The 18,342-nt window shown below is 41.2% G+C and overlaps 1 protein-coding gene across 1 annotated transcript in view; it reads left to right on the top strand.

Moving 5' to 3' along the window:
• The first annotated feature begins 4,594 nt into the window (after positions 1-4,594).
• acsf3 (acyl-CoA synthetase family member 3) overlaps positions 4,595-18,342 on the top strand; it is a 114,608-nt gene continuing 100,860 nt past the window's right edge. Inside the window, exon 1 of the mRNA XM_034163388.1 lies at positions 4,595-5,371. Within this exon, the coding sequence (XP_034019279.1) occupies positions 4,649-5,371 (723 nt within the window). The 5' untranslated portion in view covers positions 4,595-4,648. The remainder of the gene's footprint in view (positions 5,372-18,342) is intronic.

Here is an 18,342-nt window from a genome sequence, read left to right as displayed (position 1 = left end):
ATAATCTTAGGGCAGGCTACAATGAATATGTGCTTGACCTTCATGTAAAAGCCAAAGAAGCTTTTAAAAGCTGGGTTTTTCACTAAAAGCGGCTCAGTGTGTAAACAGAAGAAACAGGCAAGTGCAAACTGTGCATTTTATTAAAAGGAATAAGTAGGTCATGAGAGCTAATTCTATGGCTAAAAACCGCTGCAAAATAATGTTTATGAGTTCTGGAAAGAAGTCAAGGTCATCAGTAATAGCAAGTTGTAGTAATCATCCAGTATTGATGGCATTAATGGGTCAGAAAATATTACTGAGATATGGAAAAATCACTACAAGGATATTTTTGTGTTGATTTTAAAATTATGCTCCCTTAAATATTGATAATGTGGTTGTTAGACCTGATGAGGTGCACCATGTCACTAAGCAGCTGTATGAATAAGGCATGTGGTCCTGACCTAATAACATCTGAGCATCTTAAGTATGCTAGCCCTAGAGTTTTGGTGCTTCTTGCCTTGTGTTTCTCCGGCTTCTTAATGCACGGTGCGCTACCTAAAGGCCCGGTCACACAGCACTAACGAAGGACATTGAAACCCAAACGAAACAAGAAATCTGGAGTTTCGTTGGCATCGTTTAACCTTCACGCAGCTTCGTTCCTGCAGCTGGTGCTTTGTCAGGATTTTTAAACTGTAGAGTAATTTGAACGAATGCTGCCGAAAACCTCAGTTCATCTGCGTTTTGTTTTGTTGTGGTTCTTGAAGGTTTCTTATCGTTTGCTTAGTTTTTGTAATGTTAGCTTTTAGTTCGACTTTATTCTACCAGCTGAATGTTTTCATACAGTGCAAAAGCTGGTTTGTGAGTGCTGCTATGGAGGAGAGATGCAGCTCCTCCGCGGCGGTGCTAGTGTGTGGTGTGGGGCTTCTGCTGCTGGGTGTGATGGGGCGAGTGCGGCTGCTGTCATGCTGTGGTGATGGCCAGCCAGGAAGAATTTGTCAGCCTTCTCCACCAGCACACGGTAGTCCTTGTGATCGTGGTGTTGGCCAGCGCTGCGCGCACCTGAGGAGAGAATTGCTGCACAAAAAGATCAGCTGGTATCCTCTCAGGAGCTGCAGCATTCTGTCCATGAACTCTGAAGGGCTTGCTGTCCTCCAGCCCTTGCAGAGAGAAGAGCCTGCTGGCCCTTTCAGTCTGACAGTTCAAAAGTTTTGAGGAGGTGGTCCTTGATCACTGCGTATTTGTTTGCAGTGGGTGGGGTGGGGGGGCTTTGCAGGCGCGCAGTCAGCCTTGTTGCCATAGGCCTGTCATGATGTAATATTTCGTGTCGTCTGTGTTGATCTCTGAGCAAACTTCACCTTGGTTTGTGCAAACCAGGCAGCAGTTTATAGAAGCGTGACTTTAAGCATAAAGTGTGGAAAAAGTTTCAGCTCGTTGCCATGGAGCTCCTGAGGGCCAACACGACGTAATAAAATTCCGTGTTGTCTGCAATGATCTCTCGGAGCGAACTGCACCCCGGTTTCGCAAACCAGGCGGCTGTTTACAGAAGTGTGACTTTGAGCATCAAGTGTGGAAAAAGTTACAGCAGCAGCGGACATTCGCGTGTGGACAGCTTTGATCCATAGGTGTGACATATGAAAACAGAAAACCCAGTGATATTGCAAATGGCTGCATTCTTCTTTGAACAACATTTGAGTCGCTGAATCATGTACGAGACGGTCCTTTTGTGCGTGCATGTACATGCGCGTGCGCTACAACACATTCAAGCACTGAATGCTTTCATCTAGAGTTCATCAGCTGGAGAGAAGGTGAGGCGAGTGCGTGTGTGTCTGATCCATGTACGCAGTGCGTGCGTGATCAGAACTGGTAATCGAATCTGCGCGTGTACATGTGACTGACTGCTTGATCACACAGCTGCAGCGCAGTGATCGGAAACACCGGGGTTTGGGGAAAAAAAGGCAGAGAGAGAGAGAGACAGTGCTATCCCCCTCTCTCTCTCTCTCCCTCCCTCCCTCCCTCTATCTCGCTCTCAATGTTGAAACAAGAGATGGCAAATTTTAAGTTGAGTACGTGCGCGTTTTGGCTGTACAGACAGCGAAGCGATTAGAGTTTTGGTACTTGTGAGATTTGAGAAACATTTGGCGAGTTTGTAGTGTATTACAACCCCTGGCAATAATTATGGAATCACCGGCCTCGGAGGATGTTCATTCAGTTGTTTAATTTTGTAGAAAAAAAAAGCAGATCACAGACATGACACAAAACTAAAGTCATTTCAAATGGCAACTTTCTGGCTTTAAGAAACACTATAAGAAATCAGGAAAAATAATTGTGGCAGTCAGTAACGGTTACTTTTTTAGACCAAGCAGAGGGAAAAAAATATGGAATCACTCAATTCTGAGGAATAAATTATGGAATCACCCTGTAAATTTTCATCCCCAAAACTAACACCTGCATCAAATCAGATCTGCTTGTTAGTCTGCATCTAAAAAGGAGTGATCACACCTTGGAGAGCTGTTGCACCAAGTGGACTGACATGAATCATGGCTCCAACACGAGAGATGTCAATTGAAACAAAGGAGAGGATTATAAAACTCTTAAAAGAGGGTAAATCATCAAGCAATGTTGCAAAAGATGTTGGTTGTTCACACTCAGCTGTGTCTAAACTCTGGACCAAATACAAACAACATGGGACTGTTGTTAAAGGCAAACATACTGGTAGACCAAGGAAGACATCAAAGCGTCAAGACAGAAAACTTAAAGCAATATGTCTCAAAAATCGAAAATGCACAACAAAACAAATGAGGAATGAATGGGAGGAAACTGGAGTCAACGTCTGTGACTGAACTGTAAGAAACCGCCTAAAGGAAATGGGATTTACATACAGAAAAGCTAAACAAAAGCCATCATTAACACCTAAACAGAAAAAAACAAGGTTACAATCGGCTAAGGAAAAGCAACTGTGGACTGTGGATGACTGGATGAAAGTCATATTCAGTGATGAATCTCGAATCTGCATTGGGCAAGGTGATGATGCTGGAACTTTTGTTTGGTGCCGTTCCAATGAGATTTATAAAGATGACTGCCTGAAGAAAACATGTAAATTTCCACAGTCATTGATGATATGGGGCTGCATGTCAGGTAAAGGCACTGGGGAGATGGCTGTCATTACATCATCAATAAATGCACAAGTTTACATTGATATTTTGGACACTTTTCTTATCCCATCAATTGAAAGGATGTTTGGGGATGATGAAATCATTTTTCAAGATGATAATGCATCTTGCCATAGAGCAAAAACTGTGAAAACATTCCTTGCAAAAAGACACATAGGGTCAATGTCATGGCCTGCAAATAGTCCGGATCTTAATCCACTTGAAAATCTTTGGTGGAAGTTGAAGAAAATGGTCCATGACAAGGCTCCAACCTGCAAAGCTGATCTGGCAACAGCAATCAATCAATCAATCAATCAATCAATCAATTTTTTTTTTATATAGCGCCAAATCACAACAAACAGTTGCCCCAAGGCGCTTTATATTGTAAGGCAAGGCCATACAATAATGATGTAAAACCCAACGGTCAAAACGACCCCCTGTGAGCAAGCACTTGGCTACAGTGGGAAGGAAAAACTCCCTTTTAACAGGAAGAAACCTCCAGCAGAACCAGGCTCAGGGAGGGGCAGTCTTCTGCTGGGACTCAGAGAAAGTTGGAGCCAGATTGATGAAGAGTACTGTTTGTCACTCATTAAGTCCATGCCTCAGAGACTGCAAGCTGTTATAAAAGCCAGAGGTGGTGCAACAAAATATTAGTGATGTGTTGGAGCGTTCTTTTGTTTTTCATGATTCCATAATTTTTTCCTCAGAATTGAGTGATTCCATGTTTTTTTTCCCTCTGCTTGGTCTAAAAAAGTAACCGTTACTGACTGCCACAATTTTTTTTTTTCCTGATTTCTTATAGTGTTTCTTAAAGCTAGAAAGTTTCCATTTGAAATTACTTTAGTTTTGTGTCATGTCTGTGATCTGCTTTTTTTCTACAAAATTAAACAACTGAATGAACATCCTCCGAGGCCGGTGATTCCATAATTTTTGCCAGGGGTTGTATAATTGTCACACCTGCAGATTGTCATTTTTGCAATTTCTATTTTAGAGACAGATATTACAGGAAAACATTGGAAAACAAATTTTCTAGTGGGGACAGATTTGGCAGAGGCACAGCTGCTACATATGTCACATTCCATGCTATAAAGCTTTTAAAGTGTAAGGGAAAGTAAATGCTGTTCTGCAGAAAGTGTTATTTGCTTTGACGCTGTCTCACTGTCCGCTGTTGCTTCTCCTACCATTAAATCTCAGAGTAAAGTGGAGTGGGCTATACATCTATCTATTGCATGCCATGTATCTATGTATCTTGTTTACGTCACTGTATGGTGATGTACATGAACTTGAACTGTCCCGTCACAAATAAATAAAATAATGTAAAAATACATGATGTTAGAAAAAGTTATAAGAATTCATGCAGGTTTTTTTTTTCTTTGGAAATTTTGTGTGCTGCTTGACAGACCAAGCTTGCATGTTATTTTTCTTTGAGAAGTAACAGATGATCTCATTCTAATCTGAACAGGTCCATACCAAAGAGGATGGAGGCATTATGACCTTGGAACTCCGTAGAGTCTAACACCATGGTATTGGGGCTCGTTGCTGCTGTCCGACCATTTATGAAGTGGATTGCTCCTCACAGGAAAGCTGTTCTTGATAGTAGCTGTTGCTCTCCAGGATCATTGCTGTACCTCATGGGAACTGTGGTTTGCAGGAGGTTATGCAGTTGGACTGCAGCTCCATCATCATCAAGGATAAAACAAAAAACAGTTTTTGCTCGAGCTCCAGCTTTTGGGGATAAAGTAGCTGTTGTAGACAGCAGTGGCAGCCACAGCTACAAGCAGCTGTATTACAGTAGTTTAGGTCTGGCAGGTAAAATCAGTTCTGCTGTAACCTCAGAGATTGGGGGTTTGGAAGGAAAACGAATCTCCTTCCTGTGTGGTAATGATGCTTCTTATACAGTGGCACAGTGGGCAGCTTGGATGAGTGGGGGGACAGCAGTACCATTATACCACAAACACCCAGTGTCTGAACTGGAGTACATCATCTCTGACTCTCAGACTTCATTGCTGGTGGCCGGGTATCCATATGCTCAAACCTTGGAACCCTTGGCACAAAAGTTTGGTTGTCCATGCATAACGCTGCCCCCTACTTCCAAGTTGGGCACATTACAAGGGACAGAAGACCAAGAGAGGGAAATAACTGTCAAAGACTGGGCTGAGCGACCAGCAATGATTTTGTATTCCAGTGGCACCACAGGAAGACCTAAGGGAGTTGTCCACACACACAGAAGTATCCAGGCCATGGTAAATGTTTCTTTCTTACTTACTTGTCCTTAATGAATGTCTGACTGTCTAGTCAAATACAAAATCCGGAGATTAAAAAGGTGTGGCAAATTTAAAATTATGAACTATGTAGACTAGCAGATTGTCTTTGGCGATGGCTGAGCTCTGTCATGTCATTTGCCCTGAACGCTGGATATACTGTGAGCTCATCTCCACCCTCCGCTCAGGCCCAGCGAACCAGCGAGCAGCCGTGGGGAGAAACATGCCCACTTTGGAGGCAAATGCGGATGAAATATACAACAGAATGGTGTAAAAATGGAATTAAAGAGTGGATAGATCATGTGGCTGGAGAAGGTGCTAAAACCTTTGACAGTCCTGCAAATTAGTGATGACAAACTCAAAACACTGCTTCAAAATGTTTTGAAACCTTTGAAACGGCTGTGCTTTGAAACATTGCTCTGGAGTCCAATGCTTTTTTTGATTATTGCTTCCGTCAAGGATGTAGTAAAATCATTTTATCTAATATTTTACACTTTGATGTGTAGACATTGAACAGTGTGTTGTCAGACTTTACTTGCACTCACCATCAAGTAAGAATTGTCACAATATTCTGTCCTCATAAGTAGTAGAAAACATATTTTTATTTGAAAGCTAACAGCAGGTAGATAGAAAGATCAGTGTGACGTTGATGTGCTACAGGTTGAACAGCTGCTGGTGTTATTTATCTTGTATATGATCTGTCTTCATGTTGCACGGACTGTTAGAATTACATTCTGTCAAACAAATGGTTAATTAAGCAAACTCAGATGATGATTAGCCATTGTAAGGGAAATCTAGCAGAAACATTATGGGTAAACGGTGTGCATCTCTGGGCTTGATCCATCATTCAGGGCTGCACTGTTGAAGACCCCAGCAACGGCAGCAAGGCCAAAGAGGCACCACAAATCATCTGCCTACACCACATAAATGGGTAATTTCATGAGGTGGGAATTGACCAGTTTTCTGCCTGGGTAGTTGTCATCTAGGACTGAAGGCATTTCATTCTGTACTGTGGTGGGTGCAGTGAACTGTGACACCATCCTATGAGCTCTCCCAACCCAGATCCTTTTGTGCATCAACTGAAGTCCAAAATACTTTTCTTAGGGGTGTAGTGGTACACATACTTGCACTGACAAATTTTGGTGCAGGTGTTTTGGTTCAGTACACATCAATATAGCCACCGCACATGCAAATTGTTTCTTTGTTTTTTTCTGTGTGTGGATGTCACTTTAATGTATCACATTTTTGTCACACTATCACAAAACTGATTTGTAATGGTGTCACGAAATGCATCACATTTTCATGAGGCTATCCCAACATTAATTTGTGGTGGTATCACAATGTGGGGTGACGCAGGGGGCATGGGACGTTATGCTTAGGGTTAGGGTTAAAATGGTGAACTACACTTGACAAAGCCGTGAAAATGTGAATCCTTTTGTGACGGTATCACAATAAAAGCGTGAGATTTGGCTGGTAATTAGTTCCTTATTAGTAGTTCCTCTCTCTCACATCGAAAAGTTGCAGGACACCGGCTCTCGAGGACTGGAGTTGAATACCCCTGATATATAATTATAACACATACTCTTTCACACAGTAGTTATGAATGTGCAAAAAAGTTTAAATACTGTATATCAATTTGATGACATCAAATTTTTTCTGAGGTAAACAATGTTGATAATACTTAGCTGTATCAGGTCTTGATGTATAAAATAATCTTCCTAATTGATGACACTTCTGTGGTGGTCCACAGTAAATACATTCCTGACAGCCATAATTGACAAGAGTCACAGGTTACCAGGAAATTATTGGAAATGCGTATGGGTAATTTTTGACCCACTTAAGCCCCTTTCACACTAGCACAAACGTTGTGTTGTTTAGAGTATGCCCGAAATCTGCGTGTACTCTGCATTTTTCCTGCATAATTGCATGTCATTGCGTTTGTAGGTTTGCTTGCAGCTGCATATGTTTGTTTTTAATGTATACATACTGTCGTGTGTAGCCCTTGCCGCTATTTAAAACCAATTCAACTCTGTTTCACTCACTCCTGCTGGCTGTGGAGAACACATCACTGCATTTGGAAGACAGTGGACTCTATCATGAGGGATTTACAGTTGCATTACTGCCACGTATGTAGCCACCGCTGCTATTTTGTGCCCCTGTGGAAGTGCGCTCCCTCAAAACGGTTAATGAAAAGCTAACTGCACTCATGTTTTCTGATGTACTGTGGGATACACTGCTGTCTCATCACAGCTCTTAACATCAAATCACAAAGTTCAGAGTCTATTGTGTGCTCCCCCCAAACAAAGAAAGATACTGCCATTTAAATTCACATACTTAACCTTCACGCTTCTTTTTTGACCATGAGAGAGAGCGCGAGCGAACTGTCTCTGTCTGCTCCTTATTTCAAGACCTGCTCTTTGTGTTCTCTGGATTCCAAAAGAAATCCATTTTATGAATTGAAAGTGTGTAACCATGTTTTCTGATATGCATTTTAATGGATGCATCCCTACTGGCTCATGCACACACGCTGTGTGGATCACTTCACCACAGACTCCCGCGCACGTTGGATCACACACGCTGCGGGCTGTCTGGATCAAACTTGTTCACATGCGAATGTCCAATGCTGCTGAAACTTTTTCACACTTGATGCTCAAAGTCACGCTTCTGTGAACTGCTGCCTGGTTTGCACAAACAGAGGTGCAGTTTGCTCAGAGAAACCACAGCAAATGACAAAATATTATTACGTTGTGTTGGCCATCAGCAGATCCATGGCAGACTGATCACGCTCCTGCAAAGCCCCCTGCTGTAAACAAATGCACAACCATCAAGGATCACCTCCTCAAAACTTTTGAACTGTCAGATGCTGAAAGGGCCAGCAGGTGCTTCTCTCTGCACGGGCTGGAGGACAGCAAGCCCTCAGAGCTCACCGACGGAATGCTGCAGCTCCTGGGAGGACACCAGCAGGACTTTTAGTGAACCAACTCAGGTGCACACAGCACTGGCCAACACCACAATCACGGACTGCTGTGCGCTCGCGGAGGACGCCAACAAATTATTCCTGCCCAGCCAGCACCATAGCATGACAGCAGTTGCACTCGCACGTGGAGGAAGCAGCTGCATCTCTCCTCCAGAACAGCGTTCACAAACCGGCTTCTGTTTCTACCACGCAACATTCGGAACTACCGACTCAATTTCTACAGTGTACAGTTGTGCAGATTTGCATGCAGTAGCTCAGTGTAGAGCACACTTGCAGAAGCGTAGAGTTGTTTAAAATGGCGTGCTTTCTGCATCCAGTGCTGTACGCATTGGGCGCCTCACATACCCCTCTGCATACTGCTGCGTTTGGGTCAAAAACTCAGCACTGAGCAGCATAGAGGTGCTTAAACTCAGTGTAGAGCTGCATAACTCAGCGTAGTAGGTACGCCACAATGTGCAACTCTACAACCCCTGGCAAAAATTATGGAATCACCGGCCTCGGAGGATGTTCATTCAGTTGTTTAATTTTGTAGAAAAAAGCAGATCACAGACATGACACAAAACTAAAGTAATTTCAAATGGCAACTTTCTGGCTTTAAGAAACACTATAAGAAATCAGGAAAAAAATTGTGGCAGTCAGTAACTGTTACTTTTTTAGACCAAGCAGAGGGAAAAAAAATATGGACTCACTCAATTCTGAGGAATAAATTCTGGAATCACCCTGTAAATTTTCATCCCCAAAACTAACACCTGCATCAAATCAGATCTGCTCGTTAGTCTGCATCTGAAAAGGAGTGATCACACCTTGGAGAGCTGTTGCACCAAGTGGACTGACATGAATCATGGCTCCAACTCGAGAGATGTCATTTGAAACAAAGGAGAGGATTATCAAACTGTTAAAAGAGGGTAAATCATCACACAATGTTGCAAAAGATGTTGGTTGTTCACAGTTGTGTCTAAACTCTGGACCAAATACAAACAACATGGAAAGGTTGTTAAAGGCAAACATACTGGTAGACCAAGGAAGACATCAAAGCGTCAAGACAGAAAACCTAAAGCAATATGTCTCAAAAATCGAAAATGCACAACAAAACAAATGCGGAACGAATGGGAGGAAACTGGAGTCAATGTCTGTGACCGAACTGTAAGAAACCGCCTAAAGGAAATGGGATTTACATACAGAAAAGCTAAATGAAAGCCATCATTAACACCTAAACAGAAAAAATAAGGCTACAATGGGCTAAGGAAAAGCAATCGTGGACTGTGGATGACTGGATGAAAGTCATATTCAGTGATGAATCTCGAATCTGCATTGGGCAAGGTGATGATGCTGGAACCTTTGTTTGGTGCTGTTCCAATGAGATTTATAAAGATGACTGCCTGAAGAGGGCTGCATGTCAGGTAAAGGCACTGGGGAGATGGCTGTCATTACATCATCAATAAATGCACAAGTTTACGTTGATATTTTGGGCACTTTTCTTATCCCATCAATTGAAAGGATGTTTGGGGATGATGAAATCATTTTTCAAGATAATAATGCATCTTGCCATAGAGCAAAAACTGTGAAAACATTCCTTGCAAAAAGACACATAGGGTCAATGTCATGGCCTGCAAATAGTCCGGATCTTAATCCAATTGAAAATCTTTGGTGGAAGTTGAAGAAAATGGTCCATGACAAGGCTCCACCCTGCAAAGCTGATCTGGCAACAGCAATCAGAGAAAGTTGGAGCCAGATTGATGAAGAGTACTGTTTGTCACTCATAAAGTCCATGCCTCAGAGACTGCAAGCTGTTATACAACCCCTGGCAAAAATTATGGAATCACCGGCCTCAGAGGATGTTCATTCAGTTGTTTAATTTTGTAGAAAAAAAGATCAGACATGACACAAAACTAAAGTCATTTCAAATGGCGACTTTCTGGCTTTAAGAAACACTATAAGAAATCAAGAAAAAAAGATTGTGGCAGTTAGTAATGGTTACTTTTTTAGACCAAGCAGAGGAAAAAATATGGAATCACTCAATTCTGAGGAAAAAATTATGGAATCACCCTGTAAATTTTCATCCCCCAAATTAACACCTGCATCAAATCAGATCTGCTCATTGACATTGACCCTATGCCATGACATTGACCCTATGTGTCTTTTTGCAAGGGATGTTTTTGCAGTTTTTGCTCTATGGCAAGATGCATTATCATCTTGAAAAATGATTTCATCATCCCCAAACATCCTTTCAATTGTCCAAAATATCAACATAAACTTGTGCATTTATTGATGATGTAATGACAGCCATCTCCCCAGTGCCTTTACCTGACATGCAGCCCCATATCATCAATGACTGTGGAAATTTACATGTTCTCTTCAGGCAGTCATCTTTTTAAATCTCATTGGAAAGGCACCAAACAAAAGTTCCAGCATCATCACCTTGCCCAATGCAGATTCGAGATTCATCGCTGAATATGACTTTCATCCAGTCATCCACAGTCCACAATTGCTTTTCCTTAGCCCATTGTAACCTTGTTTTTTTCTGTTTAGGTGTTAATGATGCCTTTTGTTTAGCTTTTCTGTATGTAATCCCATTTCCTTTAGGTGGTTTCTTACAGTTCGGTCACAGACGTTGACTCCAGTTTCCTCCCATTCGTTCCTCATTTGTTTTGTTGTACATTTTTCGATTTTTGAGACATATTGCTTTAAGTTTTCTGTCTTGACGCTTTGATGTCTTCCTTGGTCAACCAGTATGTTTGCCTTTAACAACCTTCCCATGTTGTTTGTATTTGGTCCTGAGTTTAGACACAGCTGACTCTGAACAACCAACATCTTTTGCAACATTGCGTGATGATTTACTCTCTTTTAAGAGTTTGATAATCCTCTCCTTTGTTTCAATTGACATCTCTCGTGTTGGAGCCATGATTCATGTCAGTCCACTTGGTGCAACAGCTCTCCAAGGTGTGTTCACTCCTTTTTAGATGCAGACTAACAAGCAGATCTGATATGATGCAGGTGTTAGTTTTGGGGATGAAAATTTACAGGGTGATTCCCTCATTTTTTCCTCAGAATTGAGTGATTCCATATTTTTTTCCTCTGCTTGGTCTAAAAAGGTAACTGTTACTGACTGCCACAATCTTTTTTTCTTGATTTCTTATAGTGTTTCATAAAGCCAGAAAGTTGCCATTTGAAATGACTTTAGTTTTGTGTCATGTCTGTGATCTGCTTTTTTTCTACAAAATTAAACAACTGAATGAACATCCTCCGAGGCCGGTGATTCCATAATTTTTGCCAGGGGTTATAAAAGCCAGACGTGGTGCAACAAAATACTAGTGATGTGTTGGAGCATTCTTTTGTTTTTCATGATTCCATAATTTTTTCCTCAGAATTGAGTGATTCCATATTTTTTTTTCCCTCTGCTTGGTCTGAAAAAGTGTTTTTTTTAGTTTTGTGTCATGTCTGTGATCTGCTTTCTTTCTACAAAATTAAACAACTGAATGAATATCCTCAGAGGCCGGTGATTCCATAATTTTTGCCAGGGGTTGTATGTTTGCACCAGTGTGAAAGGGGCTTTATGGAAGCTTGGGGTAGTCATACAAATATTGCAATTTCTTAAAATATAAAAGGCAACTTTAAAAAAATGTATGAAATGGTGTCAAAAACACCTGGAACAGCTGGAATATGAAATGATAACTTTTCATATTGCAAGAAAACAACCTCACTGGGTCATTTTTGCAACAGAGGGTTACCAAAAAACTGACAAAAGTACGTGAAATTGCATAATTACTTTATATTATAGGATGTACCTTGTACCCCCTCCACACACACACACACACAGCATTAGCTGATTCCCTGATTAGCATCTTTTGTTCCAGTCACGTTTTTGAATAATCTGCTAATTTATGCCATTAAAGAACTGAAGATTTTCCATGCAAAACCGACTTAGATGTCCTACAGTGTGGAAAATTAAATGACTCTGAAAGAAGGTAGAAAGTTTCATTTAAGTATCTCTTCTTGGCCCAGGAACACGAGTGGATGATTAAATGATTTTGTCTGTTTTCCTGGCAAACATTGTCAGGCTGTCAGAGAAATGTGCTCTGGCTCCTACACTGTTTAATGCTTGCATGGACTGGGTGTTGCATAGGACTGTGGAAACAAGTGACTTGGGTGTTTTTATTGGTGAGGAGAGGTTTACTGGCCTTGAATTCACAGATGATGCTGTGATCTTTTGTGTTATTAGTACCCTGATTGCAGCACTTGAAAAGCTGAGTGAGGAATCGGAGTGTCTAGGTTGTCCTGAATCAAGGCAAAGATCCAGGCTTTTAATTAGTTTCTGGACTGAGCCATCAGACATGTAACCTGTATGTGGTGAAAGTGTTGAACTTGTAGAGACTGTCACTTATCTCAGCAGTGACCTTCATATCTGGGCCCTTGGCATTTGAGACTGAAAGGTGCCTTGGGTGCATGGAGTCATGAAGTTAATTTAGAGATGTGCCGCAGACTGTGTTTTTGCCTGAGTGGTTGCCATTCAGAAGCTAAGGCAGATCTGTGATGTTGTGCATGTGATGAAGCGCGATACCAACGCATGTTCCCAGACTTGACTTAGTCTATGAAACGTCAGGGCTATGTTGTCACTGTCTGGCTATCACAGAGGCTCAGATGTGTCTGTAAATCTGAAGTCATTGAATGATAACCGTGCACATGCATGGTGCAGTAGACTAAAAGTAAATGTGTTGCCACATGTCTATATAAATCCTTTTTGTGTAATGTTATTGAACTAAATGTCTAGAAATTTATTTAGACACCACTAATCCTAATCCAATTTATTATCAACAATACGATAAAGTAGGACAGCGGATTAATGTCTGAATCCATGTTGTTAGCTGCATCAACCTCGTTGGCTCCGCTGTACAAGGAAAGGTACTCGGGAGTGCACATTAATGTGCAGCCTACAGTACAGAAAAATATGGATTTTTCCAGAGTGATTCAACCTGTGTCCTTTTCAACAACAGAATTACAGGGTATTTCTGGGTTTGCAGTCTGAAACCTTACTGTTAGATGCCTTTGAAGATTCTGTTATGCTGCTTTAACTCAGGTTGTGTATAGAGCAGCACGGCTGCATTTTTTGAAATTCTTCAAGAACTGAAATTTGGTGTATTTGGGTGATTCTTTAACTACGGGCACTATTGGCCTTGTAAATGTAATTTCCACCACACCATTGCCTTACAATATAAAGTGCCTTGGGGCATCTGTTTGTTGTGATTTGGCACTATATACATGTGCTCTGATGTCACTGTTTATCTCCATAGAAACTACCCAAACAATCTTTCATACAAACTGTTTAAAGGGACATTACAGTGCTGTGGTGGAAATTACGGCAATAGTGTGGGACAACTACATTTTGTTTAAAAAAAAAATCACAACAGTTGTATGACATTGAATACCCCAATTATGTTTTGATTATTTTACTGATATTTTATTCAGAGATATTTTAAAACATTAGAAAAAATGTTTCTTTACCATTCATTTTTATCATTGAAGATCAAAAGTCTGGGTGTGGGACAAGCACAAAACGGCAATATTTGTGTTGGGAAAGTGTAGTGACACGGACCCACAACAGGGGGCGAAAATGAACGGACAATGGATAAGCCAAAATTAACAATTTAATGTTGCAAACTGTGCACAACAGAATACAGACAAATGCAGTTTGAGAATGATAGTCAATAATACGAAAAGTGGCGTGTGGGCAGGCTCGAGGATAGAAGACGTCCGTCCAGAGAAGAGTCGGGTCCCACACGGCTTCCACCGCCAACGGATCTGAAGAACACCGGAGCCGACAAGTCCTGAATCTCCAGGTGGCCACCGTCTCCAGCTGTCAGACCTGGTACTGCTGGCAGGAAGCAGAGACAGTTAATGGTGGGTGTGTGGATACACACCCAGTAAATCCTCATACACAGAAAACAGTTCCTCCGGGAGGGAGCACCTCCACCTCCGAAATAGGAACACGATAGCAGCTCCTGTTAACCACTTATCTGGTTGGAGTGAGAGGCGAAGACGTCGGCACTCTCACTGACCGCCAACCCAGCTGACAGGGCACCACAGAACAACGGCTGCAAACAGATCAGATGTAAGTCACAGTTTAGATACTGCAGAGAATATTACCTAGTTAGTAGTTGATATCTCGGCAGCGAGGTGGAGTTGCTGCCCGGCTTTTATGGTGATGTGGTGATGATGAGTGACAGCTGGTGCTGTTGATGAGTGACAGCTGTCACTCCCGGTTGCTCCGACGCCCTCTCGTGCCTGAAGCCCGCACTTCAGGCAAGTTGCCCTCTGGTGGTGGGCCAGCAGTACCTCCTCTTCAGCGGCCCACATAACAATTTGCATATAATGATGCTGAAAAAAGGTGAAAAAGTCATCATAGACTACTAGAACAAATTTCTTAACACCCTTTCATTGTAAAGATAACTATAAAAGTGTGAAATTTCCCCTTTTTTCTGTTTTTCATACAATATGATCAAAGGACATAAGTGCCCGTAGTCTAAGAATCACCCATTTAAGGATGCATTGCCTCAGTGTCTACCCAGTATTTTTGGCTACAGACTTTAAAGTCTGTTTTTAAGCGTCCTAATTTAGCTTTTATCATATATTACAACAAAAATCTGCCCTATACTCATAAACCAGCCCAAATGAGATACAAGAAAAAATAGGGTTGATAAATCATACACTATTTCTATCAATTTTACTGCCCTGGAAACTGGCAATAAAATCAGGGCGATGCAAATCTTAAAACAGGGTGATACAAAAAGAGACATTGAAAATACCAGCCTTTGTATCGCCACGCTTTTCATCCAGTCAGGAGCCCGCATTCCTCAGCCCCACCGATGACACACCCCTATTTTGTGTTACCCTGGTGACACATGCAGCAAGCATCCTGATACAGGAGCCAGATCATTTCATTCAACCAAGATGTCTAATCAAGGTGAGAGAGTTCTAGCCTCCCTAGCAGGGAGAATTTTACAACGTGAATCTCATACTGAAGTTGTGAGACATCAGTGAAGAGGACACTCGTGACTTTATACAGAGACATAAGAACATTCCATAATTTACATATTTATATGATTTACCTGCGTTATTCGTTCTACAACCCCAATTCCAATGAAGTTGGCATGTTGTGTAAAATGTAAATAAAAATGGAATACAATGATTTGTAAATCCTCTTTAACCTATATTCACTTGAATACACCACAAAGACAAGATATTTAATGTTCAAACTGATAAACTTTATTGTTTTTGTGCAAATATTTGCTCATTTTGAAATGGATGCCTGAAACACGTAAAAAAGCTGGGACAGTAGTATGTTTACCACTGTGTTACATCATTTTTCCTTCTGACAACACTCAAACGTTTGGGAACTGAGGACACTAATTGTTGAAGCTTTGTAGGTGGAATTCTTTCCCATTCTTGCTTGATGTACACCTTCAGTTGTTCAACAGTCCGGGGTCTCTGTTGTCATATTTTGCGGTTCATAATGCGCCACACATTTTCAATGGGTGCCAGGTCTGGACTGCAGGCAGGCCAGTCTAGTACCCGCACTCTTTTACTATGAAGCCACACTGTTGTAACACTGCAGAATGTGGCTTGGCATTGTCTAAATGAAATAAGCAGGGACGTCCCTGAAAATGATGTTGCTTTGATGGCAGCATGTGTTGCTCCAAAACCTGGATGTACCTTTCAGCATTGATGGTGCCATCACAGATGTGTAAGTTGCCTATGCCATGGGCACTAACACACCCCCATACCATCACAGATGCTGGCTTTTGAACTTAGCGCTGGTAACAGTCTGGATGGTCTTTTTCCCCTTTTGTCTGGAGGACACGACGTCCATGAGTTCCAAAAACGATTTGAAATGTGGACTCATCAGACCACAGCACACATTTCCACTTTGCGTCTGTCCATTTCAAATGAGCTTGGGCCCAGAGAAGGCGGCGGCATTTCTGAATGTTGTTGATGTATAGCTTTTACTTTGCATGGTAGAGTTTTAACTTGCACTTGTAGATGTAGCGACGAACTGTGTTAACTGACGATGGTTTTCTGAAGTGTTCCTGAGCCCACGCAGTAAGATCCTTTCCACAATGATGTTGGTTTGTAATGCAGTGCCACCTGAGGGATCGAAGGTCACGGGCATTCAATGTTGGTTTTTGGACTTGCTGCTTACGTGTAGAAAGTTCTCCAGATTCTCTGAATTTTCTGATTATATTATGGACTGTAGATGATGGAATCCCAAAATTCCTTGAAATTGAACGTTGAGAAACATTGTTCTTAAACCGTTGGTCTATTTTTTTCACGTAGTTGTTCACAAAGTGGTGATCCTCGCCCCATCTTTGCTTGGAACAGCTGAGACTTTTGGGGATGCTCTTTTTATACCAAATCATGAGGTTCCTCAGTTCCCAAAAGCTTATTGAGTGTTGTTGGAAGGAAAGATGTAAAAAACCTGGGACAGTGGTATGTTTACCAAGTGGTAAACATACCACTGTCTCAGCTTTTTTGAAATGTGTTGCAGGCATCCATTTCAAAATGAGTAAATATTTGCACAAAAACAATAAAGTTTAGCAGTTTGTGCATTAAATATCTTGTCTTTGTAGTGTATTCAATTCAATATAGGTTGAACAGGATTTGCAAATCATTGTATACTGTTTTTATTTACATTTTACACAACGCCCCAACTTCATTGGAATTGCGGTTGTACATGATTCATGTGTATGATTTTTTTTTTTTTTTTTTTTGTAATATGTGATTTCTTATCACATCACACCCTGCATCATGCCCATTGTATCTGTGTGATACGGTCGTGATAAATAAACAGACGTGATAAGGTATATGTACAACCCCTGGCAAAAATTATGGAATCACCGGCCTCGGAGGATGTTCATTCAGTTGTTTAATTTTGTAGAAAAAAAGCAGGTCACAGACATGACACAAAACTAAAGTCATTTCAAATGGCAACTTTCTGGCTTTAAGAAATACTATAAGAAATCAAGAAAAAAAGATTGTGGCAGTCAGTAACGGTTACTTTTTTAGACCAAGCAGAGGAAAAAAATATGGAATCACTCAATTCTGAGGAAAAAATTATGGAATCACCCTGTAAATTTTCATCTCCCAAATTAACACCTGCATCAAATCAGATCTGCTCATTGACATTGACCCTATGCCATGACATTGACCCTATGTGTCTTTTTGCAAGGAATGTTTTTACAGTTTTTGCTCTATGGCAAGATGCATTATCATCTTGAAAAATGATTTCATCATCCCCAAACATCCTTTCAATTGTCCAAAATATCAACATAAACTTGTGCATTCATTGATGATGTAATGACAGCCATCTCCCCAGTGCCTTTACCTGACATGCAGCCCCATATCATCAATGACTGTGGAAATGTACATGTTCTCTTCAGGCAGTCATCTTTATAAATCTCATTGGAAAGGCACCAAACAAAAGTTCCAGCATCATCACCTTGCCCAATGCAGATTCAAGATTCATCACTGAATATGACTTTCATCCAGTCATCCACAGTCCACAATTGCTTTTCCTTAGCCCATTGTAACCTTGTTTTTTTCAGTTTAGGTGTTAATGATGCCTTTCGTTTAGCTTTTCTGTATGTAAATCCCATTTCCTTTAGGCGGTTTCTTACAGTTCGGTCACAGACGTTGACTCCAGTTTCCTCCCATTCGTTCCTCATTTGTTGTACATATTTCGATTTTTGAGACATATTGCTTTAAGTTTTCTGTCTTGACGCTTTGATGTCTTCCTTGGTCTACCAGTATGTTTGCCTTTAACAACCTTCCCATGTTGTTTGTATTTGGTCCAGAGTTTAGACACAGCTGACTGTGAACAACCAACATCTTTTGCAACATTGCGTGATGATTTACTCTCTTTTAAGAGTTTGATAATCCTCTCCTTTGTTTCAATTGACATCTCTCGTGTTGGAGCCATGATTCA

The sequence above is a fragment of the Thalassophryne amazonica genome, chromosome 2 (genome assembly GCF_902500255.1).
Source record: "Thalassophryne amazonica chromosome 2, fThaAma1.1, whole genome shotgun sequence".
NCBI lineage: Eukaryota > Metazoa > Chordata > Actinopteri > Batrachoidiformes > Batrachoididae > Thalassophryne > Thalassophryne amazonica.
The sequence above is the reverse complement of the archived record's forward strand: the minus strand, read 5'-3'. Positions and strand labels throughout refer to the sequence as shown.